This window comes from Nycticebus coucang, chromosome 10, assembly GCF_027406575.1.
Source record: "Nycticebus coucang isolate mNycCou1 chromosome 10, mNycCou1.pri, whole genome shotgun sequence".
In the NCBI taxonomy this organism is placed as follows: domain Eukaryota; kingdom Metazoa; phylum Chordata; class Mammalia; order Primates; family Lorisidae; genus Nycticebus; species Nycticebus coucang.
In genome coordinates this window covers 119667998-119693346 of record NC_069789.1, presented here as the reverse complement: position 1 = coordinate 119693346, position 25349 = coordinate 119667998, and the positions used below count along the sequence as shown (strand labels likewise).

Sequence of the window (25349 nt, the reverse complement as noted above, 5' to 3'; positions counted from 1 at the left end):
GTGAGCTGTGATGCTATGGCATTTTACTGAGGGCACATGGTAAGATTCTGTCTCAAAAAAAAAAAAAGAAAAGAAAATCATCTCATGTTGGGGTTCCCTATGGGCCCCAACCTTCTGCCTCCCACAGTCTCACACATGGACAAGTATCTCAAGGAAAATAAAACACAGGATATAAGTAAATGTCTAGGGGAGCTACTTTGGGTTTATTAATTTCACATTTTTAATTTTTAATGTATTCATTTAGCTTTTGAGTGGGTAATGAATTCACTTGGTTTGAAATGCAAAGAGTACAGGATAGTATACAATGAAAAATCGTTCTCTGGCGGCGCCTGTGGCTCAGTCAGCAGGGCGCCGGCCCCATGTACCGAGGGTGGCGGGTTCAGGCCCAGCCCCGGCCAAACTGCAACAAAAAAATAGCCGGGCATTGTGGCGGGCGCCTGTAGTCCCAGCTACTCGGGAGGCTGAGGCAGGAGAATCTTCTAAGCCCAGGAGTTGGAGGTTGCTGTGAGCTGTGTGACGCCACGGCACTCTACCGAGGGCAATAAAGTGAAACTCTGTCTCTACAAAAAAAAAAAGAAAAATCGTTCTCTATCCTCTGCCCTTTGGCCACTTCCTTTTCTATCTTGGGGTGCTGCTTTAAAGGGAGATCAGGGAAGGTCTCTGAGAAGGGGACAATTGAGCAGAGACTTAACAGAAAAGAAGTCAGCTATGCAAATACTCCAGAAAAGAACATATTAAGTTGTAGGGAACAGTCAGTGCAAGGCCCAGAAGCAGGATTGGATTTGCCATTTTTTTCTTTTATTTTTTTTTATTGAGACAGAGTCTCACTAAGTCACCCTGGGTGGGGTGTCATGGTGTCACAGCTCACAGCAACCTCAAACTCTTGGGCTCAAGTGATCCTCTTGCCTAAGCCTCCTTAGTAGCTAGGACTATAGGTGCCCATCACAGCACTCAGCTAGTTTTCCTATTTTTAGTAGAGACAGGGTCTTGAATTCCTGAGCTCAAGCAATCATCTGCTTCAGCCTCCCAGAGTGCTGGGATTACAGGCATAAGTCACCATGCTTGGCCTGATTTGCCATTTTCAACATGACCCTTGGGATCTCTGTGACCACCAGATTCCCTACAATCCCACTTCCCATCCCAGAGGTAGCTCCTGCAATTAATTTGAGTTGCTTTTTCTAGACCTTTTACTCTGCATGGGCCCACATGTATATGGTACCTTACATATTTCATTTATTTCTTTTTCATAACAGTGTATCATTAAGCAACTTGGGTATTTTTCATTCAGTAATATGTTGAAGACTCTTTGCTGTCATTTGCATACCTTATTCTTTTTAGCTACTGCCCAGCACTTTTCTTTTTTTGAAAAAGACAGAATCAGCTTTTACTATATTTATATCCAACAAAAATTTGCAGGGAATAATCCTTATTGCTCCCAGAGCAATAAGGATCTGGGAGGGTGAGGCATTCCCCAAGGTGGGATGGACAAGGATTAGAACTAGAGGGGGTACCAGTTCTTCCTAAGGGGTCTTTGGGACTCCTCTAGCTTCTGCTGCCTGACTTTCAAGGAGCTACAAACCACTGGACCATTTCCCTTCTCTTTTTCTCATTCTTCATAAGAACCTCCTAAGCAAGGGGGCTGTGGCTCCACGATAAATAAAATATAGACAGAGATAGAAAGATAGAAAGAGGGCGGCACCTGTGGCTCAGTTGGTAGGGCACCGGCCCCATATGCCGAGGGTGGCGGGTTCAAACCCGGCCCTGGTCGAACTACAACAGAAAAATAGCCGAGCGTTGTGGCGGGCGCCTGTAGTCCCAGCTGCTCGGGAGGCTGAGGCAAGAGAATCGCTTAAGCCCAGGAGTTGGAGGTTGCTGTGAGCTGTGTGATGCCACGGCACTCTACCCGAGGGCCATAAAGTGAGACTCTGTTTCTAAAAAAAAAAAAGAAAGAAAGATAGAAAGACATGGGAGAGCTTTGGGCTCCTTCAGGAATGCCAGGGAAGAAGGACCATCACGGGTAGAGAATGACATCCCTCCTTCCATTTAAGGCAAAGACTCAGTAGTAAGCATCTTTCCAGTTGTTTCTTTTCTTTTCTTTCTTTTTTTTTTTTACAGTTTTGGCCAGGGCTGGGTTTGAACCCGCCACCTCTGGCATATGGGGCCAGCGCTCTACCCCTTTGAGCCACAGGTGCCGCCCTCCAGTTGTTTCTTTGTTTTTTTTTTTGTTTTTTTTTAATTTCAGTTTGCTTGTTCATTCTTCTTTGTTTGAAGTACTCCTTTTTTGTTGATTTTCTTCTTCCTCTGGCGGTGTTGGCTGCTGTTTTTGATGTTGTTAGTAGAGATGGAGTCTTACTCTGGCTCACTGCTGCTCATACTGGTCTTGAATCTCTGAGCTCAGACAATCCACCTGCCTCGGCCTCCCACAGCGCTGGGACTACAGGCGTGAGCCACCACACCTGGCCCAGTTGTTTCTTAAAATAAAAACTTTTTTTTTTTTTAGTTTCACTTTGTCGTCCTTGATAAGAGTGCGATAGCATCATAGCTCACAGCAACTTCAAACTCTTGGACTCAAGCAATTCTCTTGCCTCAGCCTCCCAAGTAGCTGGGACCATAGGCACCTGCCACAATGCCCAGCTATTTTCTGTTGCAGTTGTCATTGCTGGTCTGCCGGCCCAGGCAGGGTTCGAACCCACCAACTTCAGTGTATGTGGCTGGTGCCATCCACTGTGCTACAGGCGCGAGCCTGCTTGGCTATTTTTTTTTGTAGAGACAGTCTCACTTTACCGCCTTCGGTAGAGTGTCATGATGTCACAGGACTCACAGCAACCTCTAGCTCTTGGGCTTCCACGATTCTCCTGACTCAGCCCCCTGAGCAGCTGGGACTACTGGCGCCTGCCACAACACCTGGCTGTTTTTTGGTTGCAGTTCAGCTGGGGCTGGGTTTGAAACCGCCACCCTCGGTATATGGGGCTGGCACCCTACTCACTGAGCCACAGGCGCCACCCCTGCTTGGCTATTCTTTAGAGATGGAGTCTCTCTCTTGCTCAGGCTGGTCGCGAACTCCTGAGTTCAAGCAATCCACCCACCTCGGCCTTAAAATAAAAACTTCTAAAATGACCAGGTCAATGTAGGTCTATGGGTACCCTGGAGGGGAATTCCTGGTATAGGACAAGGGAGGAACAGAGCAGTACCAACTCCTAGGCCTCTCCTAACATCAGCATAAATAAATTGGGCAGGGTGGAGATAGGAGAATCATGACTTTTGGTAATAATGGGTCCCTCTTTCTGCTGCCCCCAGTTGGAGCCTAAAATCCTTTCTCTTGGCTCGGCGCCTGTGGCTCAAGCAGCTAAGGTGCCAGCCACATACACCTGAGCTGGCGGGTTAGAATCCAGCCCCTGGCCGCCAAACAACAATGACAGCTGCAACCAAAAAATAGACGGGTGTTGTGGCAGGTGTCTGTAGTCCCAGCTACTTGGGAGGTGGAGGCAGGAGACTCGCTTGAGCCCAGGAGTTGAAGGTTGCTGTGAGCTGTGATGCTATGGCACTCTACCCAGGGCGACAGCTTGAGGCTCTGTCTCAAAAAAATAAAAAATAAAATAAAATAAAATAAAATCCTTTCTCCCTCTCACCTCCCCACCCTAGGATGGAAAGGAAAGCTTAAGGGTCTCTACCATTCTGGAGCTGCTGTAAAACATTCTCAGCATAGCCTTGGAGATGGGCATCTGTGCTCACTGCTGCTTCTGCTCTTCCTTGGCCATGCTGCTGGCCAGCTTGTTAAAAGCAGACTTGTACCTCTTATCAAAAGCTACTGTCCACATGGTCCTTGCCCAGAGCAGCCATTGTCAGGAATAAGATCTCACTGTAGATGCCTCTCTGCAGGTGCAGGCCAGTGGGAGGGGGCCCGGAGCAGGGGTCCTCAAACTGCGGCCCCCGGGCCACAAGAGGTGGTGTGATTGTATTTGTTCCTGTTTTGTTTTTTTACTTCAAAATAAGATATGTGCAGTGTGCATAGGAATTTGTTCATAGTTTTTTTTTTTAAACTATAGTCCAGCCTTCCAACCGTCTGAGGGACAGTGAATTGGCCCCCTGTTTAAAAAGTTTGAGGATGCCTGCCCTAGAGTTTCCAGCAGAAGCCCCACAGCTTCATGTACTTCACTGAGTCCAACTCAGTGGCACAGCACCAACTCTAACAATGCCAAACTAAGGGGTGTAGGTACTAGGCCTAACCATATCTGGCTATGGACCCACTAGAGCACATAGAGAGGTTGCCCAACTCCCAGCCCCTTTAGTTTGAGACTAAGTCTCACTCTGTCACCCTGGGTAAAGTGCGATGGCATAGCTCATAGCAACCTCACACTCTGGGCTCAAGCAATCCTCTTGCCTCAGCCTCCCGAGTAGTTGAGACTACAATTGCCAGCCACATGCCTGGTTAGTTTTTCTATTTTTGGTGGAAACAGGGTGTCCCTCTTGCTCAGGCTGCTCTCGAACTCCTGAGTTCAAGCAGTCCACCCACCTCGGTCTCCCAGAGTGCCAGGATTACAGGCATGAGCCACCATTCCCAGGTCTCCCAGCACTTCTGCCAAGGGAGTGCAAGGGTTTCATGCTTCCTCCTGTCTATGCACATTTAAGTTATTTCTAATTTCTTGCTCTCACAACATTGCTACTATAAAGATCCTTGCTCAGGGCGGCGCCTGTGGCTCAGTCGGTGGAGCGCCGGCCCCATATACCGAGGGTGGTGGGTTCAAACCCAGCCCCGGCCAAACTGCAACCAAAAAATAGCCGGGCATTGTGGCGGGCGCCTGTAGTCCCAGCTGCTCTGGAGGCTGAGGCAAGAGAATCGCTTGAGCCCAGGAGTTGGAGGTTGCTGTGAGCTGTGTGAGGCCACAGCACTCTACCGAGGACCATAAAGTGAGACTCTGTCTCTACAAAAAAAAAAAAAAATAGATCCTTGCTCAGGCTCTTTGTGCACATATACAAGAGTTCTCTAATATAGGGTTTTTGCTGGTGTTGGGTGTTTTGTATGATACTAGAGACAAGAATGCTTTGTACTTTTGTTTTGGAGACAGTCTCACTCTGTTGCACAGGCTAGAGTGTCTAGCTCATGGCAACCTCAAACTCCTGGGTTCAAGCAATCCTACTTCAACCTCCCAACTAGCTGGGACTACAGGTGCCCACCACAACACCCGGCTAATTTTTCTATTTTTAGTAGAGATGGGGTTTTGCTCTTTCTCAGGCTGGTCTTGAACTCCTGCCCTCAAATGATCCTCCCACCTCAACCTCCCAGTGTCCTAGGATCACAGTGTGAGCCACTGCACCTGGTCAGTTTGTACATTAAAGGGTTGTAAAAAAAACAATAGATGGAAGCCAGACCCTGTGTCTAATATACCTAAAATATTTACTATTTTCACCTTTATGGGAAAGATTTGCTAATTTTTTTTTTTTTTTTTTTTTTTTGCAGTTTTTGGCCTAGGCCGTGTTTGAACCTGCCACCTCTAGTATATGGGGCTGGCGCCCTACTCCTTTGAGCCACAGGCACCACCCAGGTTTGCTGATTCTTTTTTTTTTTGTAGAGACAGAGTCTCACTTTATGGCCCTCGGTAGAGTGCGGTGGCCTCACACAGCTCACAGCAACCTCCAACTCCTGGGCTTAAGCGATTCTCTTGCCTCAGCCTCCTGAGTAGCTGGGACTACAGGCGCCCGTCACAACGCCCAGCTATTTTTTGGTTGCAGTTCAGCCGGGGCTGGGTTTGAACCCACCACCCTCGGTATATGGGGCCGGCGCCCTACCGACTGAGCCACAGGCGCCGCCCGGTTTGATGATTCTTATGGTCGTGCAGGTGGAAGTGTCACCCCTCCTATCCCTTTCACAGATGGGAAAGCTGAGAACCAGAGAGAAGAAAGGACTTGCCCAAGGTCATTCAGTTGGCTAAATGTTTGTTGAGCTGCATTCTGGACCTGGTTGGGTTAAACAAAGTCCAGAAATCAATTTAGTCTACACCTGCCCCAAAGAACTCACAGCCAGAAGAGACACAAAGAGAAACAACTATAACCTTGGTGGATCAGGGTTCAAGGTCTCCCAGAGAGGGGTGGAGATGGAGAGAGGGTTAATCAGTTCTCAGAGAATTAATGTCAGAACTTGGTCTAGAAAGATGAAGCATTCCAGCACCCAGGCAGAAGACTGGGCCTGGACAAAGGCTGGAAAAGTGGTTCTCTCTCCTAGTCAGCTGGGCCATGAGAATTGCTCGTTTTACATTTATATCTTCGCCCCTGCGGTACTGGGAGCTCAGGCAAGAGGACGATAGGCCAGATTTAGTCCTTTCCTTCAGGCCTCAGTTTACCTATTTGTAAACGTGGAACGGAAGATTTCCTAGGGCTAAGCCACATCACTCTCCCAGGCCAGGTGGCGCTGTAAGGAAGGGGCGCTACTGCACGAGTGACGTCACTTGGGCGGGGCCTGCCAGACCCGCTGCGGAAGCGGTGGAGGGCTCCTGGACACAGCACAGAGCTGCTTGTGGGGGAGGGGGTTCCTGGGAGCCGGCACCTGGGAGGGTCTCCCAACCGCTCGGTCCTTCGGATTGCTGGCGTGATCCCGCCGTCCTCTGCCAGTGAAACTGAGTCATAGCAGGGCATACTAGGGCAGGGGGTCAAGGGCTTTATTCACCCAGGAACCTAGTGTCCCATCCACAGCACCGGACCCTCCTCCCCTGCACACCCCGCCTATCCCCACCCGCACCCCACCCCCGACCCTGCGGCTGTGAGTCAGCGGCCAACCGCACCTCCTGGGCCCACTTCCTCCTCACCTTCCCGGGGCGGGCGGGGGGCAGCGAGAGGGGTGGGTCCTCCTGTGCGGGGGGGGAGGGGGCGGGAAGGAGCCATACCTTAACATAAATTAAGAGAGACGTTGGGGGTTCCGAAGTAGGATTTAAGAGAGAAAATTTGAGACCACTTGCTTAAACAGAGGGTCCTCCCCCCATAATTGAACAGAATGTTAAGAAATGGAGAAGTTGTTAGGGAGGGTAGAAGGGAAAGATCTGACCACTGAGAAATTTTCCTAAGAATTTCCATAGTAGGAGAGAACTAGGAATCAATGGAGGACCCTTTCTCCTCCACCAAGCTTGGGCCCCAATTTGCGGGTGACACCTAGGGTGCGCCCTTATGTAGTAACGTTAGGGAACGAGGGAAATTGCGGAAGTCGAGGGCGCTGAGTTGCCCTTTTAAGCATCCTCCATCCCCCGCCTGGAGGTGTTTGCGGCCCCTTTAAGGCGCGGGGCATTGTGGGTGCGGGGAGTGGAATTTTGGAACGAAATATAGCGAAGAGAAGTACAGTAGTAAGAGTAACATTGTAGCCGCCGCCGGCCGAGGGGGCGCGCCGGGTTGGGGACGCCGCACCCTCTTTCTGCTGCAGGGATTTCCCCCCATCAAACCATCAGAGGGAGGAGGCTCCTGAGGATCTGTCCCGGCCGCATTTACGTTCTCCTCCAGGAAGCCGGACTCTATGGGGCGGGACCCTGGGGGAGACTGAACAGAACCTGGAGCCAGCCCCGAACCCCTGAACTTCGAACAAGGGGCGCCCCGGGAGCACCCACCCCGTGGGCGCGCCGCCCGCCCGCCGAGCAGCCATGAGGTGAGCCCCCCGAACTGCTTCCTGACCCTTCCCCGCCCGGCGCGAGCTCCCAGCCCCGCCTTTGTCCCCCTCCCCCCCCCAGCTCACTCCCGCCTGGAATTTAGGGACTGGGCACTGGGATGTGGCTTGAATCTTCTTGGATGGCCTCCATATATTGACCACTCCCCATGACTCCCAAGACTCGGGATGGTGCGGTAAGGTTCTCCTGGGAACTCTCAGATTTGGGGCGCTCCGAAGACTCCCGAATTTTAAAGACTTTTTCTGAGGACTTCCAACTCGGCAGCTACTACCTACAGGGATGCCAGGATTTAGGTGGGGCTCAGACTCCCGGTAAACTTCAACTTGAGGTCCAGAAAGGATTGTGGGGGGGCCGATTTGGGAGAGCCTAGGATCTAGGGGAGACTGAGACGCAGACCCTGTTTGCAGGATCCCCGTTTATGTGGGACCTCGCTCCTTAACTTCGGGGATACTTCTTAGCCCCTTCAACTTTGGGGGGCACTTAGATCGTCCTGTGAAAAGAGTTAGTGTGAACCGACCCACGGACCCAGACTCAGCCTACAGGGTCTGGTTGGAACTTAAAACATTCCGTGCCTAGGAGCAAGCAAGCGCTCCGCACTGAGGGCGGCTCCCAGGCCCAGGGCCAGAAGGGCGGCCTCTCTTCCCCACCTGTGCAGCTTAGGGGAAGGAGGGGGTGCGGCAACTGGGGAAAGGGGGGCCTTTGTCTTCCTGACTCACCTGTCGAGACAGCTGGTGTGTGTGTGTTGGGGGGGGTATGGAGCACAATGGGTCGTCTGCTGTCCCACCAGTGCCCCTCCCCCTTTGCTCACCGCCCCCCTCACCCCCCCACCCCCCTCCGGCTTCGAGTGCCCTGGGGTTGGAGGAGGGGGCGCAGGAAAGCTTCAAGGTCATAGTCTTCTTCCCCAGGGACCCAGGCTTCCCAGATAGTTCCAGCTATCATCCCAGGAATTTAATCCTGGGGGTGGAGGGACCCAAGGGACCCAGGAATTATGTACCTTGTCGGGGCCTCTCCCGAACTCCTGGGCTCACTGGGGGCGGGGCCATTGCGGGCTGGGGGATCCGACTAAGCCCCCTCCATCCTCCACTCCCTTGGCCCCTATAGTATCTCTCTTGGGGCTAGAGCCTGACAATACTATCTCCTTTCCTCCACTCTCTCTGGGACTTCCTGCCCCAGCCCCTAGCCTGAGGGGGAGGCCCATGGGGACGACTGGGGATTAACCCCTTGATGCCCTCGTCCTCCCACTTCCTCCACATTCCCTACACCCTTGCCTTCTGACATCGGGTGGTATTCCTTTTTATGACCATTAGAAAACCCCATGTTTGTTACTTCCTATGTGTGAAAGCAATTGTTGGAAAATTTGGAGCTTGGAGATACCCAAAGATGCACCATCAAGACTTTTTCCCTGTCCTTTTCCCATTATAGCAGCAGCCCTTCAGTGTGTACCCTAAGAGGGGGCAGTTTGTGAAAGGAAAGCTCTCTTCTTTGACCCTCTTGCTCAGGGACTCTTCTCTCCTGCTACCCCCAGCCCAGCCCCTCCACCCCCCGCGTTTCCGGTCCCCAGCACCGTGGAAGGCAGATGGCGGATGTCCGAGTTAGTGCTGCCTCACTCACTGTGAGACCGTAAAAGGGCAGGAGAAGTGTCTAGGCCAGCCTCCTGCTTTCCCCACCACCACCAACCCTGGAGGCCCTAGGCCCTCCCATGGGGCTCCCTTCTTGCTGTGGCCTGGGTAAATCTCCAGCCTCCAGCGGGGTGGGCAGAAGTTGAGCCGATGCCTGTCCCTCAAGAGGGTTACTCCCACCTTCTGAGGGGTCTCCCGGACTGGGGTCACAACCAACTTACTAGGCTGTATCGCTTCTCCAAGGGCAGCTAGAATTCAAAACAGCCTATGTCCTTATTCCAAGCTGAGGAAACTGAGGCTCAAAGAAAGAAAGGCCTGGGCAATGTCCCTCAGAATTTCTTAGGCAATGCTGGAGGAAGGGAGGAGGCTGGGATCCTCTAATTTCTGGCTGGTTTGGCTGGGAACAGCCCTGGGGGCAATTGGAAGAGTAGATTAAGATGGAAAATTACAAGATATAGTTCTTTTTCTCCCAGTTTGACAAATATTTGTTGAGTGTCTGCTATCCCGGACTCCAAGCTGGGATTCTGGGAAAGCGGGGAAGTAGGGTAGAGGTCTAAGAACCTCAGGGCAGAAGGGAAACAGGAAGAATTTGGCTCCATTTCTTTCCTCTTCCAGTAGTAGTTATTATCATTCATATTTTATTTTTTTTTTTTTATTTATTTTTTTTTTTTGTAGAGACAGGGTCTCACTTTATGGCCCTCAGTAGAGTGCCGTGGCCTCACACAGCTCACAGCAACCTCCAACTCCTGGGCTTAAGCGATTCTCTTGCCTCAGCCTCCCGAGTAGCTGGGACTACAGGCGCCCGCCAAAACGCCCGGCTATTTTTTGGTTGCAGTTTGGCCGGGGCCGGGTTTGAACCTGTCACCCTTGGTATGTGGGGTCGGCACCCTACCGACTGAGCCACAGGCGCCGCCCCATTCATATTTTATTTTTTAAAAACAGTAAGAGACAGGTGGCGCCTGTGGCTCAGTGGGTAGGGCCCCGGCCCCATATGCCGAGAGTAGCGGGTTCGAACCTGGCCCCTGCCAAACTGCAACAAAAAAATAGCTGGGCGTTGTGGTGGGCGCCTGTAGTCCCAGCTACTGGGGAGGCTGAGGCAAGAGAATCGCCTAAGCCCAAGGGCTGGAGGCTGCTGTGAGCCATGTAACATCATGGCACTCTACTGGGCAGTAAAGTGAGACTCTGTCTCTACAAAAACAAACAAACAAAAAAAAAACAGTAAGAGACTATTTGGTCAAGCCTCTACTTTGTGCCAGGCACTGTATTAGGCGTCTGATTGAATTTAATCCTTGCAAAACCTTAACAATGCTACTATTATAATCTCTTGGCTACAGATGGGAAAACTGAGGCACAGAGAAATTAAGCAAACTGCCTATTGAAGTTGAACATTTTGGAAGGGCTTGAATTTGGACTTGGCCTGTGTCCAAACTATTATGCTATTAAAGAAAAAGGAATATAAAACCAGAATTAAAAAAAAATTATGGTGGAGCCTATGGCTCAAAGGAGTAAGGCGCCGGCCCCATATGCTGGAGGTGGTGGGTTCAAACCCAGCCTTGGCCAAAAAAAAATTACAAGTAATTTGCTTTTCACTGTAAAATCACTTATGATAATTCACATAAGCAAAAAGAACCCCAAATAGGAAATTTTACTTTCCTGTTAAGAGAAACTGAGGCCCACCAGGGAAAAGGGTCTGTCACTAGAGTAAGCCCACAGACCCTAGATCTGGTTCCCTACGTAGGGCTGCTTCAAAGAAGGTTTGTACTTTGGGAGGGTTGTATATGTATATCACAAGTTTTGTGGTATAAGCAAGCTATGGAGTAAGTCTTAAGGAGACAGTAAAAGGAAGGAAGGGCAAGTCTAGTCTGAAAGATTTATATAAACTGGTGTCATTGTGTTTGATTGATTACCTCCAGTGACAGGAAGCTCTCTCCTGTTTTGATTGTCAGTTCTTGTGTCTGGAATGTGTGCCAAGTTATAGATCCTGCACACAGGATCCTACACACACAAGGGATTTTTCATCCATTATCTCTTTTTTTTTTTTTTTTTTTTTTTGTAGAGACAGAGTCTCACTGTACCACCCTTGGGTAGAGTGCCGTGGCGTCACACGGCTCGCAGCAACCTCTAACTCCTGGGCTTAAGCGATTCTCTTGCCTCAGCCTCCCGAGCAGCTGGGACTACAGGCGCCCGCCACAACGCCCAGCTATTTTTTGTTGCAGTTTGGCTGGGGCTGGGCTTGAACCCGCCACCCTCGGCATATGGGGCCGGCGCCCTACTCACTGAGCCACAGGTGCCGCCCTCCATTATCTCTTTTAATCCTGACAACAAACCCAGTGAGTTATGGTTTCCAGGGTTGGAAACTGAGGCTTAGAGAGGTAAAGCCACACAGCAAGGAGGTGACTTGAACCCTCTTTCATCTACCACATGCTAAGTTTTCCAAAGCGTGGGGGCTTGCAGAGGTGGGTAGATCGTTGGCTGGGGATTAAAGCTCTTTTATGTCAAACAGAGGGTTCGAAACCCCCTCACACCCCTACTCCCTGCCAGGGGACCACTGGACTCAGGTGGACCCAGTTTCTATTTCACCCTCATAGACTCCCTGGCTGTGGGATTTTTAATTCCAGCTTTTGCCTAGTTTATAGCTTTTTGAACTTCAGTAACAAATTTGGTTTTTACAGGTAATTCCAGCCCATGATAAAAAGGAAAAGTTGACATGTAAGGGAGAGCTAAGGGGAAAAAACAAAAAAGAAAAATAATGAAACAGTTTAAAAAGATAAACAAACCTGGGCACAGTAGCTCATGCCTATAATCCTGGCACTGTGGGAGACTGAGGCAAATCTCTGGAGGCTAAGAGGTCAAGACCAGCCTGAGCAATGTAGAGAGACTGCATCTCTACAAGAAATTAAAAAATCAGCTAGGTATAGTGCCATGCACTTGTAGTCTCAGCTACTCAGAGAGGCTGAGGCAGGAGGTTCACTTGAGGCCAGGATTTGAGGTTGCTCTGAGCTGTGATGGTGCTACCGCACACTAGCCAAGGCAGCAGAGCAAGACTCTGTCTCACTGAAAAAAAAAAAAAAAAGGTAAATGGTTTAAAATGTCTATTTCCTCCCTTCCCAGCCCAAGTTCCCCTCCTTGGAGGCAGTTACAGTTAGTCTCTTGAGAGTAGCTTCTGCATATATCACCACTCTTTGTGAAGATATATTTATATCCTCCCCACCTTTTGAAAAAAAAAAAAAAAAAACCCTCTGATCCGTACTACTTTGTAACTCACCTTTAAAAATTTTCAACTTGGCCATTTCTTTTTTTTTACAGAGACAGAGTCTTACTCTGTCACCCTGGGTAGAGTGCTGTGGCGTCACACAGCTCACAGCAACCTCCAACTCCTGGGCTTAGGCGATTCTCTTGCCTCAGCCTTCTGAGTAACTGTGACTACAGGCGCCCGCCACAACGCCCGGCTATTTTTTTTGTTGCAGTTTGGCTGGGGCCAGGTTTGAACCCGCCACCCTCGGTATACAGGGCCAGCGCCATACAGACTGAGCCATAGGTGTTGCCCCAACTTAGACATTTCTTTTTTTTTTTTTTTTTTTGTAGAGACAGGGTCTCACTGTACCACCCTCGGGTAGAGTGCCGTGGCATCACACGGCTCACAGCAACCTCTAACTCTTGGGCTTACGTGATTCTCTTGCCTCAGCCTCCCAAGCAGCTGGGACTACAGGCGCCCGCCACAACGCCCGGCTATTTTTTTGTTGTTGCAGTTTGGCCGGGGCTGAGGTTTGAACCCTCCACCCTCGGCATATGGGGCCGGCGCCCTACTCACTGAGCCACAGGCGCCGCCCTAGACATTTCTTAATCATTAAATTAGGTTAAGCACTTGGGTTCAAATATGAGACTCTCTGGTTATTCACTGTGTGACCTGGAAAAATTGTCTTCACTTCTCTGTGCCTGTAGTTCCTGAAGTGTCTAAGGATAAGCGTCAGAGTCTATTGGAACCCAGCACCTGGAATAGTGTCTGGGATTCAGGCTGACCAATAAATGTTAGCTGCTGTTGGTAACAGTTTGCCTTTATTACAGATGTTTGACAACTATTGAGTACCTACTAAGTGCTGGATACCATTTAGGTTCTGGGGACACAGCAGTGAATAGGACAGACACAAATCCCTGCCTTTGCGGACCTGACATTTTGGTAGTAGAGACAGACAGTACTTAAGTATTGTATCAGGCAAGGTTCACTGCTGTGACATGTGCAGCAGGGGAGGAGAGGGAGAGAAGCTTTTCCAGATAAGGTAGTCAGGGCGGGCTTCTTGGAAGAAGTGGCATGTAAGCAGAAACCTGAAGGAGGTGAGTGTCTAGGCCTAAGGAACAGTTCTCAGGCCTGAGGCAGAAATGTATCTGGCATATTGAAGGAGCAGCAGGGGAACTAGGGGGGTGAGGGGGACCTGGGAACTATAACTTGGGAGAGGGAAGAAATGACATCAGAGTGTGCACATAATCAGGCAGGCCATGAGGAGAACTTGGTTTTTATTCTGCTGGAGCCAGGAGTTTCTGAAAAGAGACCTTGTGTTTTAGCAGGATCCTTCTCCTATAATGGGAACACTGCATCTTAGAGAAGGGCAGGACTAGACTAGGGTCACCTGCAGGTGCCCAGCTCTCAGGCAGGCCAGAACCTCAGCAGGGCAGGGCTGCCTGGGAGAGCAAAGTGCAGCCATGGTGGGGCAGCAACAGCCCTGGGCACCTGGCCAGAGTCTGCCTTGGGTGTGGGTGGCAGGTGTGGGTGAGGCCTTAACCCTGCCTTGCCAGGGGCAGCAAGAGCCAGAAACAGCCCCTGGGGCTTCACATGTCTGAAATGGGCATCTGGCATTTGGGCCATGCCTGGTGGTTCAGACTGACTAGAGAGCCAGGTGGCCTGGATTCAAATCCTCGACTTTACCCCTCTTGAGCTGTGTGACTGGGCAAATCACTCAACCTCTCTGGGCCACTGTTTATAGTTCTTCATCTGTAAAATGAGATTAAATAATGCCCATCTTGAAGGACTGCAGGGAGAAAATGAATGACTCTGGGGAAAGGACTCGAGTGCCTGGTAAGAGGGAGATGCCACAGTGATGTAAACTTGGGAGTGCTAGGCTCATCCCAGACCTGGAGCTGAGTCTGCTGAGGGGCTTCCCCTATCCTGACTTTCACGGCATCAGCATTATACCCAACCCCCTAGTCCTGGTAGAGGCAGCCTTTGGGGTGGTGGTGGTTATAATTTATGTCCCCGGAAACCTCTGACCACACTTCCTCTTTTCAGGAAAAAGCCCAGTGGGGGTGGGGCAGGGCGGAGACAACGACGCTTCCCCTCCACTGTGACCTTGGGCAAGTCATTTCCCATCTGAGTTCCTGTCTGAGACCCAGTTTCCTCACTGGGGGAGGGGGAATCGAACCTCCCAGCAGGGTTGGTGGGGGGAGTCCTAAGGGTTGAAGCTGTCCAGGGTGCCCTGAGATAGATGCTGACAGTTACTGAGCGCTCAGTATGTGCAGGGTGCTGTACCAACTGCGGTAAGTGCCCAGACTCATTTACTCCTCCCCATTGCCTAGGGAGGTGGGGACTGTCATTTTCACAGTTTGCAAGCAACAAAAATAAGTTCTTAAGTGGGAGGGTCACTTGCCTGAGTTACATGGAATAGGTGGCTCAATGAGGATTTGAACCCAGGTCCGTGGATGTCAGATCCTGAACTGTGACCCAGTTTACCCACGCCTCCCCCAAGGCTGAGGCTGAGTCAGACAGTGTTCCTCCAGGAAGTCCCCAGGCACTAACGGCTATTCAAGTTCTGCTTTGGGGCACCCCCAGACTCTGAGCTCCTTGGTCCTAGTCCTGGGTTTTCCCTGTCTGGGAATAAGTGTTTCGCACACTGGACTGTTGCCCCAGGTAGGTGGTGCTAGGTCTCTCTGGGTCTTTTTTTTTTTTTTTTGTAGAGACAGAGTTTCACTTTATTGCCCTCGGTAGAGTGCCGTGGCGTCACACAGCTCACAGCAACCTCCAACTCCTGGGCTTAGGCGATTCTCCTGCCTCAGCCCCCCCGAGTAGCTGGGACTACAGGCGCCCGCCACAATGCCTGGCTATTTTTTTGTTGCAGTTTGGCCGGGGCTGGGTTTGAACCCGCCACCCTCGGTATATGGGGCCGGCGCCCTGCTCACTGAGCCACAGATGCCGCCCCTCTCTGGGTCTTTACACCTAGTCCCACCCGCCTTGGGCCCAACACAGTCTGAAAGGCTGTTAGTGCCCTAGGGGTTAGGTAGGTGGATGGGTGGGAAGCAGGGGCTTCCTCTGGAGAAAGAGCCGAGGGTTCAGAATCAGTCCCTAGCTTGCTACACGCTTCACAGCCTTCCCCTCCGCTTCCTCCTCCGACCAGAGCCAGGAGCAGTGTTGGGGTGGGTGTCCAAACACCCTGGTAGAGATAGGGAAATTAAGGCCAGGCAGGGGCTGTTCTCTAGTACAGCTTGGGGCTCCTGCCTCTTGCCTTACTCCATACTTACCTGCGTCTTCTTCCCCCTTGCTGGCCTCGGTGTCCACCTGCCTGTCTCTCCCTCTTTCTATGTCTGTTTCTTCCCCACCTCCCCTGCCTGGCCATCTCTTCCCTCACCACTCTGTCTCTTTCCTCTTTGTTGATCTGACTCTCCCTTTCTCACCTCTCTCTCCACGTCTGTCTCTTCCTCTTCCTGTTTCTTTCTCCCCATCTGTTTGTCTCACATCTCCTGTTTGTGTATTAGCCTCTCTTTCCTGATCTGTGTTTCTCTCCTACCTTGTCTATCAGGGTCTTCCTCCTGCTCCCTGTCCAAATATCTGTGTGTTGTCTCTTTCCTGCTCCCACACTCTGTCTTTGTCCCTTTGTATCTCCTAGGGAGACCCAGATGAGGTGACCAGCCCTACTCCCTTTGTCTCTCCCCTCCCACAGTGAGACAGTTGTCTGTTCCAGCCGGGCCACTGTGATGCTTTATGATGATGGCAACAAGCGATGGCTGCCTGCCGGCTCAGGTCCCCAGGCCTTCAGTCGCGTCCAGATCTACCACAACCCCACAGCCAATTCCTTCCGGGTTGTGGGACGGAAGATGCAGCCGGACCAGCAGGTGCTGCCTCCCTCCGTTTCTCCCTCTGTGTGGCCTGAGACCCTACCCTGTGCCTGCCACCCCTCACCCTGTTCCCCTTCTGCCAGGTGGTCATCAACTGTGCCATTGTCCGGGGTGTCAAGTATAATCAAGCCACCCCCAACTTTCATCAGTGGCGTGACGCCCGCCAGGTCTGGGGCCTCAACTTCAGCAGCAAGGAGGATGCCGCACAGTTTGCTGCGGGCATGGCCAGTGCCCTAGAGGCGTTGGAAGGTTAGAAACAGTGCTGGGCATGGGGCGGGCTGCCACTTTACTACTCTGGATCTCAGTCTACTCATGTGTAAAATGGAGCTAATTCATTGATTACCCTGTTTCCCGAAAATAAGACAGTGTCTTATTTTAAGGTGTGCTCCCAAAGATATGCTGGGTCTTATTTTCAGGGGACGCCTTATCTTTCCTGTAAGTGGGTCTTATTTTCGGAGGATGTCTTATTTTCAGGGAAACAGGGTACTATGGTGGAAAACGCTCATGAGGTTTTTTTTGGAGGGGGGCTCCTGTGTCTTGTGCATCCATGTATAAAGGCATAATTCCTGAGAATTTTATACATGTACATTTCTGTGGGACTACCTCCTAGATCAAAATATCAATATTTGTAGTCCCTAGAAGGCTCCAATGTGTCCTTTCCCTAGGTACCCACTGAAAAAGTCTACAGTTGGTATTTCTTAAACCTTAATGTATAGACAGATCGTCCCAGGTTCTGACTGGGGTGGAGACTGGTGCAGGTGGGCTGGGTGGGGCAAGACTGCATTTCCAACAAGTGTCCTGGTGCCACTAAGGTTCCACAAAGAAGACTTTGAGTGGTGAGGCTTTATGTGACTGCTGTAGAGCTGAACATTAGGGCAGAGGCTTTTCCTTCTGGGACAATTTCAGTGCTAGTGGGGAAGGGGCTTGCTCATCTGGGGTTGCACAGGAAAATATAGTAGGTCTTTGGGTCCCAGGGGGCGAGATGCAATGGGTTAGGTGAGCAAGGGGCTTGTAACCTTTTCAGGTTCTTGGATGGGGGTGCAAGTGGCTGTAATGGTGGTTAGGACACTGGACATTAGAATCAGCCTGAATTTAGAGTGTTCCTGAAAATTCCACATTGTAGGACTTTGGGGCCGGTGACTGTCCCTTGGGCCTTAGCTTCCCCACCTGTGATAACAGCACTCACCTCATGGCAAAGGAAGCTTGGTGTAGTCTTCACCTAGGCCTAGAGTGTCAGGGTCTCAGGAATAAGGAAGTGAGTACCTCTGGGCAGAATTCTTGGGAGGCCTGGGATTGCTGAGCTAAGTACCAAGGGGCAGAGAAGGGTTCCTGAGCTGACTCATCCTTTTTGCTCTCACCTTCCAGGAGGTGGTCCTCCTCCAACCCAAGCACCTCCCACCTGGTCGGTCCAGAACGGCCCCTCCCCAGAGGAGGTGGAACAACAGAAAAGGTGGGGCCCGGGCCCTGGGTGGGGAACCTTAACCATTACCAGAGTTCTAGATGTTCCAGAACCCCTGACTCCTCCAGTTCAGAACCCTTCCAACATTCAGCTTCCAGAATGATCCATCTCCCAAGAGATTAGAAGTTCATAGCTTTCAGAAACCCCCCACCTCCTAGAGGTCAAGAAACTCTTGACACAAGAGTTACAGAACCTAATGGCCTGGAATCCTAGTCTCCCAGATTCTCTGAATCTGGTTGTTGAAAAAAATCTTGGGCATGGCTAGGCAACCAGAGCTCAGTGTTTAGGGCGCTGGCCACATGCTCTGGGACTGGTGGGTTTGAATCAAGCCCAGGCCTTCTAAAAAAAAATCTTGGACATTTTGGAATTCAGGTGTTCTTGATAGTTTAATAACTAAAATGCTGGAGTCTTGGTCTCTCCCCACCCCTGCTCCCTGCCATCCCTTTTCTCAGGCCCCTGAGGAAGGATTAGGAGCTGGCCTCACTGGAGACTTCTGAGAGAGGTAGCTAGGAGTTGCAGGGTCCTTCACTGGCCATCCTCGGGGCCCTGACCGATGGCAGCTCCATCACCTACCCCCCTCCCTCCACCTCCTACAGGCAGCAGCCTAGCCAGCTGGAGCACTTGGAGCGCAGGGTCTCCAATGCAGGTGATTTGCGGGAATGGCCAGGAACTGCCTGGAAGAAGGGATGGGTCTCCCTTGGGGGAGGGGTGGGCCATCTGGAAAATGAAGAAGGAAGCTTCCCTCTCTCAGCAACCTCTGTTTTCTTTGTCTGTTTCAGGAGGCCCACCTGCTCCCCCAGCTGGGGGTCCACCCCCACCTCCAGGACCTCCCCCTCCTCCAGGTCCCCCCCCACCTCCAGGTCTGCCCCCATCTGGGGTCTCAGCTGCAGGGCATGGAGCAGGGGGAGGTCCACCCCCTGCACCCCCTCTCCCGGCAGCACAGGGCCCCAGTGGTGGGGGAGCCGGGGCCCCAGGCCTGGCTGCAGCCATTGCTGGAGCCAAACTCAGGAAAGTCAGCAAGGTGAGGAGCTGTGAATGGCAGGGTGTGGGTGACTGGTGCCCTGATGGAATAATGGGATAAAGCCAGGGTTGCCTGGAGGTGTCAGAGGACTGAGAGGCCATGAGGTCTGCCCCTAAAGCCTTCGCCTTTTTAATTTCTCCAGCAGGAAGAGCCCTCTGGGGGGCCTTTGCCTCCCAAAGCTGAGAGCAGCCGAAGCACAGGCGGGGGGCTCATGGAAGAGATGAACGCCATGCTGGCCCGCAGGTGAACCAGAGCACCCAGTTTTTGGAGGGGGGCTCCTGTGTCCTCATCACCTGGAGAGTCCAGTTCAATAGGGCCAGGTGGAAGGAGACTCTGATTCCTGTTTTGTTTGGGTTTGGAGGGGGAAAGTTTTCCCTTTGATAGCCAGACTTCGGATATAATGCTGGGGATTGTTATCTTCTAAGATGGCTGAGGTTGTAAAATCCAGAATTCTGGCAACTTGGGAGACACTGCCTGAAAATTCTGAAAATTCAGATTCCTAGAATCGCAGGGTTCTAAACTAGAATGTTATGATTCCCAAATGTAAGAACCATGGAACCCCCGCTCCCCCATTGTAATTCTGGAGCAGCAATCTCAAACTTTTTTTTCTGTTTTTCAAAGTTTTCTTAATAATCTGATTGAACTTCTAAAATAGAGTTTTCTTGGCCTTCCTAAACTTCAGAACTCTACACCCTAGAGTCCACATTTCTAGAACTCTGGGAAGGGGGATTGCTGGGTGGCTAAGGGAAGACTGAAGCATATTTTTGCCTTTCCCTCCTGCAGAAGGAAAGCCACACAGGTTGCAGAGAAACCCCCCAAGGATGAATCTGCCAATGTAAGTTAGGAGCTCTTCTTGACCTATACACCAGGAAAGTAGGGATATTGGGGAGATGGGTGTGACAGGGCCAGACTGGGTTTGAACCTGGAAGAACCCAGCAGAGGTGTGGCTGGGGCTAGCTCATGGCAATTTTATTTCCCACCAGCAGGAGGAGCCAGAGGCCAGAGTCCCCGCCCACAGTGGTGAGTGAGCACCTAGTCCAGCCACAAGAACTATAAATCCCAGGATGCCCTGTTCTCAGATATATAAAGTTCCTCATGGGAGAGTCTGCGCAAATAGTGCTGGGGATTGTAGTCTCCTGAGATGGGGCTTTGCCTGTGGGCTGATGAGCTAGGGGAGAAAAATTGAATAGGGGCAGTCTTTTGCCCTTATCTTTCTGATTTGTTATTGTCCGGCAGAATCTGTGCGGAGACCCTGGGAGAAGAATAGCACAACCTTGCCAAGGTGGGCCATCGATACCTCCTCCTTTCTTCCCTCCCCCATAAATAGTTGGACTTGCCCAATTTATTGGAAGGAATGCTGTGACCCCTGAAATGGGAGGCCAAGGAGGCAGGTCTTCTATCTAACCTCATGTCTATTCCAAACCACACCAACCCTCCCAGGATGAAGTCGTCTTCGGGGATCACTTCCGAGGCCCACCCCTGTACGCCTAGCTCGAGTGATGAGTCGGAAATGGAGAGGGTGAAACAGGTAGCTTGGGGAGAAGGCTGGGAGCTAGAAAGGGGGCACAGGAAAGAGGAGATCTGGGTCCAAATCCTGCAACTGGCATGCAGAATGATCCAAGAAGAGGTCTTGGAAACCTCCATTTTCTTTTTTTTTTAGAGACAGAGTCTCACTTTATTGCCCTCAGTAGAGTGCTGTGGCATCACTGCACACAGCAACCTCCAACTCCTGGGCTCAGGCGATTCTCTTGCCTCACCCTCCTGAGTAGCTGGGACTATAGGCACCTGCCACAATGCTCGGCTATTTTTTGTTGAAGTTTGTCCAGGGCCCGGTTCCATCCTGCCACCCTCGGTATATGGGGCTGGCGCCCTACTCACTGAGCCACAGGCGCCACCCAAAACCTCCATTTTCTAGTCTGAGAAATGGAGAGATTGGACCAGACACACCTTTCCCAGTGCCTGTGACAGACCTTACTAATCAACCAGAGCACTCATTCCCCCATGAGTACCTTGAATCCATTCAGCACACCAACACCAGCCATCTATCACCAAGTGGAGTTGGCAGGAAACCAGAATGTGTTTGCCAGCCCTAGTACTGGACATTTTCCAGTACTTTTCTTACAGCTCCAAGGATCCAGAATTCTCCCCTCTAGTCACTCTGTGACCTTGACAACATGTGGTGGTGTGGGGATAGGGGTGGATCTCAAACCTGCTGGAGGCCTTTCAGTCAATGAGAAAAGGGGGATTTGTTTCTATAAGTCCAGGTACTTGATTGGCTATACTTACTGTTTTCAGGAGCTTCTGGAAGAGGTGAGGAAGGAATTACAGAAAGTGAAAGAGGAAATAATTGAAGGTAAGGTGGTTTGGTTTTTATTCTTTTTTGTTGTTATTTTTGTTTATGTATTTATTCACCTATCTTTTGAGACAGAGTCTTATTCTGTCGCCTTGGCTAGAGTGCCGTGGTGGCATCATAGCTCACAGCAACCTCTAACTCCTGGACTCAAGAGATTCTCTTGCCTCAGCCTCCCAAGTAGCTGGGACTACAGGCACCCACCACAATGCTCAGCTAGTTTTTCTATATTTAGTAGAGATGGGGTCTTGCCCTTGGTTAGTTTGATCTTGAATTCTTGACTTCAGGCAATCCACCCTCCTTTATCCTCCCAGAATGCTAGGATTACAGGCATGAGCCACTGTGCCCAGCCTGGGTTTTGTTCTTAAACATTTCTTTTGGAGGAATCCTATCCCTCCCTTGGAAAGGAAGGGGGAAGAGACTCTGGCTAACCTCTGCCCTTTCTTTCCTTCCAGCCTTTGTCCAGGAGCTGAGAAAGCGGGGTTCTCCTTGACCACAGGAATCTGGAAGACCCATTTCTCCTTTCTGCACACCCCACCTGTCACCTTGCTTTCCCTGCCTCTATTTGACTTGGAATTGGCTGAAGATTACAAGGAATGCATCTCCCCCATTTCCTAACCCACTTGGAAAATTCCAAGGGGGGTGTGTGGCTTCCGTGGCACCCTGCCCACACCCATACTGGCTGCTGATTGGCTGGGGAAGCCCCAACCCTTTGCTCTCTTTGGCCCTTCCCCTCTGCCATCCCCTTGGGGCCGGTTCCTCTGCTGGGGATGTACCAGTTAACCCCACAGTGAGGGGAAAGGAAGGAGGGAATTTCACATTCCCTTGTTCTTGATTCACTTTAACGCTTAATGCCTTCAAATTTTTGTTTTTTAAAGAAAAAAATATATATATATTTAGGTTTGGGGGGGAAGGGAAAGTTTTTTTTTTCTCTTTGGTTTTGATAAAATGGGATGTGGGAATTTTTAAATGCTATAGCCCTAGGCTTGCCCCATTTGGGGCAGCTGTTTAAACAGGGGATGTCCCACCAGGCTGGGGATACCTCCCACCCCAGGGACTTACCTTCCCTCTAGCTCCTTCCCCTTTTCTATGAGAGATTGAGATGCTGTAAGTTTTTGAAACCTCAGTTTTTTGGGTTTTTTTTATTTGGGTAAGTTTGGGGGTCCAAGCCATTTTTAACCCCTGGAGGAAAATGATGAGGGAGAGAGGAAAAGGGGAGCATACTTCTCCTCTCTCACCTTCACCTTTAGCTTCTTGAAAATGGGCCCCTAAAGAATAAATCTGCCGGTTTTTATAAATGATAAGATCTCTCGAGTGAGTGATTTGAAGGGCCATTCTTATGAGAATGGAGGTGTACCCTATCCTTGCTGTCTTGGTTCCAGGAAGACTGCTGAGACCCCTCTCCCCCATGGTTCAGATTCCTCTTGTCTTCCCCCTTCCCACCCACACACCCAATACTCCTTCCAGTTCCTTAAGGCCCCTCCAGTCAGTGTCCCTCCCCATACCCTTCACCACCATGCTTCCTCACCCCTTCTTACCCTGCTCTTCACCACCCTGAAGGAGGCCAGGGGTACCCCCTCATTGACTGTGGCCTGGGGCAAGCCCATTTGCTTACTCTGGGCCTCAGTTTCTCCATTTAGAAAAGAGCTACGGGATAACTGCTGCCTACCTGAACTCTCCCAGACTCTTTCCTAATTTTGAGGACACTTCACCTCTTCTGCAGATGGGTTCTCAGAAACTTTTTCTTTTTTTTTTTTTTTGGGTAAGCTCACAGCAACCTCAAACTCTTGGGTTCAAAGGATTCTCTTGCCTCAGCCTCTCAGCAGGGACTACAGGTGCCCGCCACAACATCTGGCTCTTTTTTACAAATGAGATCTTACTCTGACTCAGACTGGTCTCTAACCTGTGAGGTCAGGCAATCTACCTGCCTTGGCCTCCCAGAGTGCTAGGATCTTGGAAACATTTTAAAGATGATTTCTTTAACCCAGAGCTCCTTTTATTATAAAACAGTTACAGTCTTAAGAAAAAAATAGCACTCAGAAGTCACATCCCTTGGTAGTTGGGTGGGCTGGGTATATAATACAGCCTGGTGAAATACTCTGTTAGGTTGGAGCCTCAGGGCTGAGGGGCAGGTAGTCCCACAGTAGGAGGCCCTTGCAGGGAGGAGGGCTGAAGGGGCTTGGGGACCAATCCAAAGGCAGGAAGTGAGATCCTATGTACTCTGAGGAGCTGATGTGGATGGAAGGTGGGATGTGACAGTGACTTATGACAAGGGACAAGTAGGTGTCTATGAGAAGCTGCTGATGGGGAAAGTGAGAAAGAACAGTCGTATGTCTAGGACTTGGGACAGGTAAACAGGGACTGACAGGGGAAGCCAGAATGAACTAGGCCTAGTCAAGACCAATCTTTCCTCCCCAAAAGGCCATGTCCTGTCGGGAGAGACCAGGGACCGCAAGTCTGAGAGGACCCAGGACAGCCAGGCCAGTGGATTGTGCCATGGACCAAAGAAAGAGAGCAGGTGCTTCTGTTGGAATGCTCCACTTAAGAGAAGGAAGGACCCCAACTGAAGGCACTAAAGGGGGATTAAATGCAGGAGCATGGGATGACTCATTGGAGCTAATTCAGTGCAAGATCCATCCAGCCCCCTTTACCCTAGAGTGAGGTAGATGGGAGATGGCAGCGTTGGGAAGTTCAGTGGCACTTTCTGCCTTTTCTTTCCGATGGTTTGTACCGGTGAAGAAGAGGTAGGGGGTGTTGGATGCAGTGGATGACCAGCCCAGGGGAAAAGTCCACTTCCTTAGTTGAGTGGGGTAAGTGACAGAATGAGAGGTTGGCAAAAAATCATGTGCAGAACCCAATTTTGTTTTTTCTGGAGGAATGCCTGCCAGTCCACCTAGTGGTGAGTAGGTGGGGTCCAGTAAGACACCGCCTTCTTTCCTAAATGCTAAGCTAATGGGTCAGTGGAGACTAGAAGGAGGGAGAGATTCCCTGCTGGAACCTTCCACCAGTGCAAAGTAGTCCCAGTGGAAGGTACCACTGGGCGGGCAGGTTAGTAAGAAGGTGACCAAATGCCTGGTTGGATCAGCTCCAGCCCATGGTCCCTTCTATTCCCAAAAGGACCTTGTCGTGTCAGCCGGGCGGTTCAGGATGGGACAGTGAGGGGAGTAGGCCATGTGAGCGACTTCGCTGACCAGACAACAGTCAGGTCCAAGACCAGCCCCGCTGCCTCCTACTCCTCCGGCTCGGGCGCATCCTGGGGCGCGGGCATAGGGCCCGGGGTGCAGAGCTGGGCACGCACCTCCTGCATCTGCGCACGCACCTCCTGCATCTCCCCACGCAGCTCCCCTAGGGCACTCTGCTGCAGCGCCGCCACGCGCACCTGCTCCTGCAGCTCCTCAAGTGCCAGCACCAGGTCCTCCAGTTCGTCCCGCAGCTCACTGAGGGCGACGCGCCGCTCCCTTTCCTTGCGTTTATGTTGCTTCTGGTGGCGCCAGTACTCCAGCATCAGGCAGCTGCAGGCTGTGGTAAAGATGATGGCTTCTCCCAGTAGCTCAGCGCCTAGCTCCGCGGCCGCCTCCTCATTCAGTGGCTTGACAGCCTCGGCATTGAAGCCCATGATGCGCATCTTGGCCCGCATCTCCACCCAGTGGTACACTGTGGGGAAAGGCAGGGGTCAGAGATCTTTTGCAGGGGAGACCCCTTCAAGCACCATCCCTCCATGCCTTCATGTCCCAGTTGTAGTAACGGTGACTAGGTAACTAGAATCGCCTACCTAGAATCGCCGCCATGCTGGGGAACTGGCGCCTTAAAAAAAGCGTGCTGGACCTCACGCCCAGAATGCCCTAGCAGCAGCTCCCTCACCTAATAACTTACTCAGGTGAACATGAACCGCCAGCCAGCCTTTGCACTGTTACAGGTTCAACATCATAGAGCTGATGCTAAACTCTTTAACTCCAGCAAAAATAATATTCATCCATGGACACATGAGCCATTGGGGAAAGCAAGCCTCCTCCAGCTCCTTAAGAAATGACTGTCTGAAAACATTTTTCTCTTTTCTTTCTTTTATCTTTCTCTTTTCTTTTCTTTTTCTTTTCTCTCTCTTTCTCTTTTTTTTTTTTTTTTTTTTGAGCCAGAACCTCACTCTGTTGTTCTAGGT

General features: G+C 51.0%; 2 protein-coding genes across 6 annotated transcripts in view; one reads left to right on the top strand and one right to left on the bottom strand.

Moving 5' to 3' along the window:
* The first annotated feature begins 6875 nt into the window (after positions 1-6875).
* On the top strand, positions 6876-22493 carry VASP (vasodilator stimulated phosphoprotein). 5 transcript variants are annotated; one of them, XM_053607106.1, is made up of 13 exons: positions 6876-7624; positions 16189-16360; positions 16447-16612; positions 17729-17813; positions 18419-18468; positions 18602-18843; positions 18986-19086; positions 19627-19678; positions 19827-19863; positions 20080-20125; positions 20284-20371; positions 21139-21196; positions 21649-22493. In XM_053607106.1, the coding sequence occupies exons 1-13, from the start codon at positions 7620-7622 to the stop codon at positions 21684-21686; spliced, it is 1140 nt and encodes a 379-aa protein (XP_053463081.1). In that variant the 5' UTR covers positions 6876-7619; the 3' UTR covers positions 21687-22493. The 5 variants fall into 5 exon arrangements, with proteins under 5 accessions (XP_053463081.1, XP_053463079.1, XP_053463077.1 ...); XM_053607104.1 differs by lacking the exon at positions 6876-7624 and adding an exon at positions 7651-7936 and having other exon boundaries at positions 18989-19086; positions 19830-19863; XM_053607102.1 differs by lacking the exon at positions 6876-7624 and adding an exon at positions 7654-7936 and having other exon boundaries at positions 18989-19086.
* Positions 22494-22726: 233 nt separating this feature from the next.
* The window catches only part of OPA3 (outer mitochondrial membrane lipid metabolism regulator OPA3), a 59998-nt gene continuing 57375 nt past the window's right edge, over positions 22727-25349 (bottom strand). Inside the window, exon 2 of the mRNA XM_053607112.1 lies at positions 22727-24847. Within this exon, the coding sequence (XP_053463087.1) occupies positions 24423-24847 (425 nt within the window). The 3' untranslated portion in view covers positions 22727-24422. The remainder of the gene's footprint in view (positions 24848-25349) is intronic.

Bases quoted from the DNA above. Each gene is read 5' to 3' on its own strand.
- VASP (XM_053607101.1), top strand. The intron at 19,679-19,826 runs GTAAGTTAGGAG...ATTTCCCACCAG, and splicing joins CCAAGGATGAATCTGCCAAT to CAGGAGGAGCCAGAGGCCAG. The intron at 20,372-21,138 runs GTAGCTTGGGGA...TACTGTTTTCAG, and splicing joins AAATGGAGAGGGTGAAACAG to GAGCTTCTGGAAGAGGTGAG.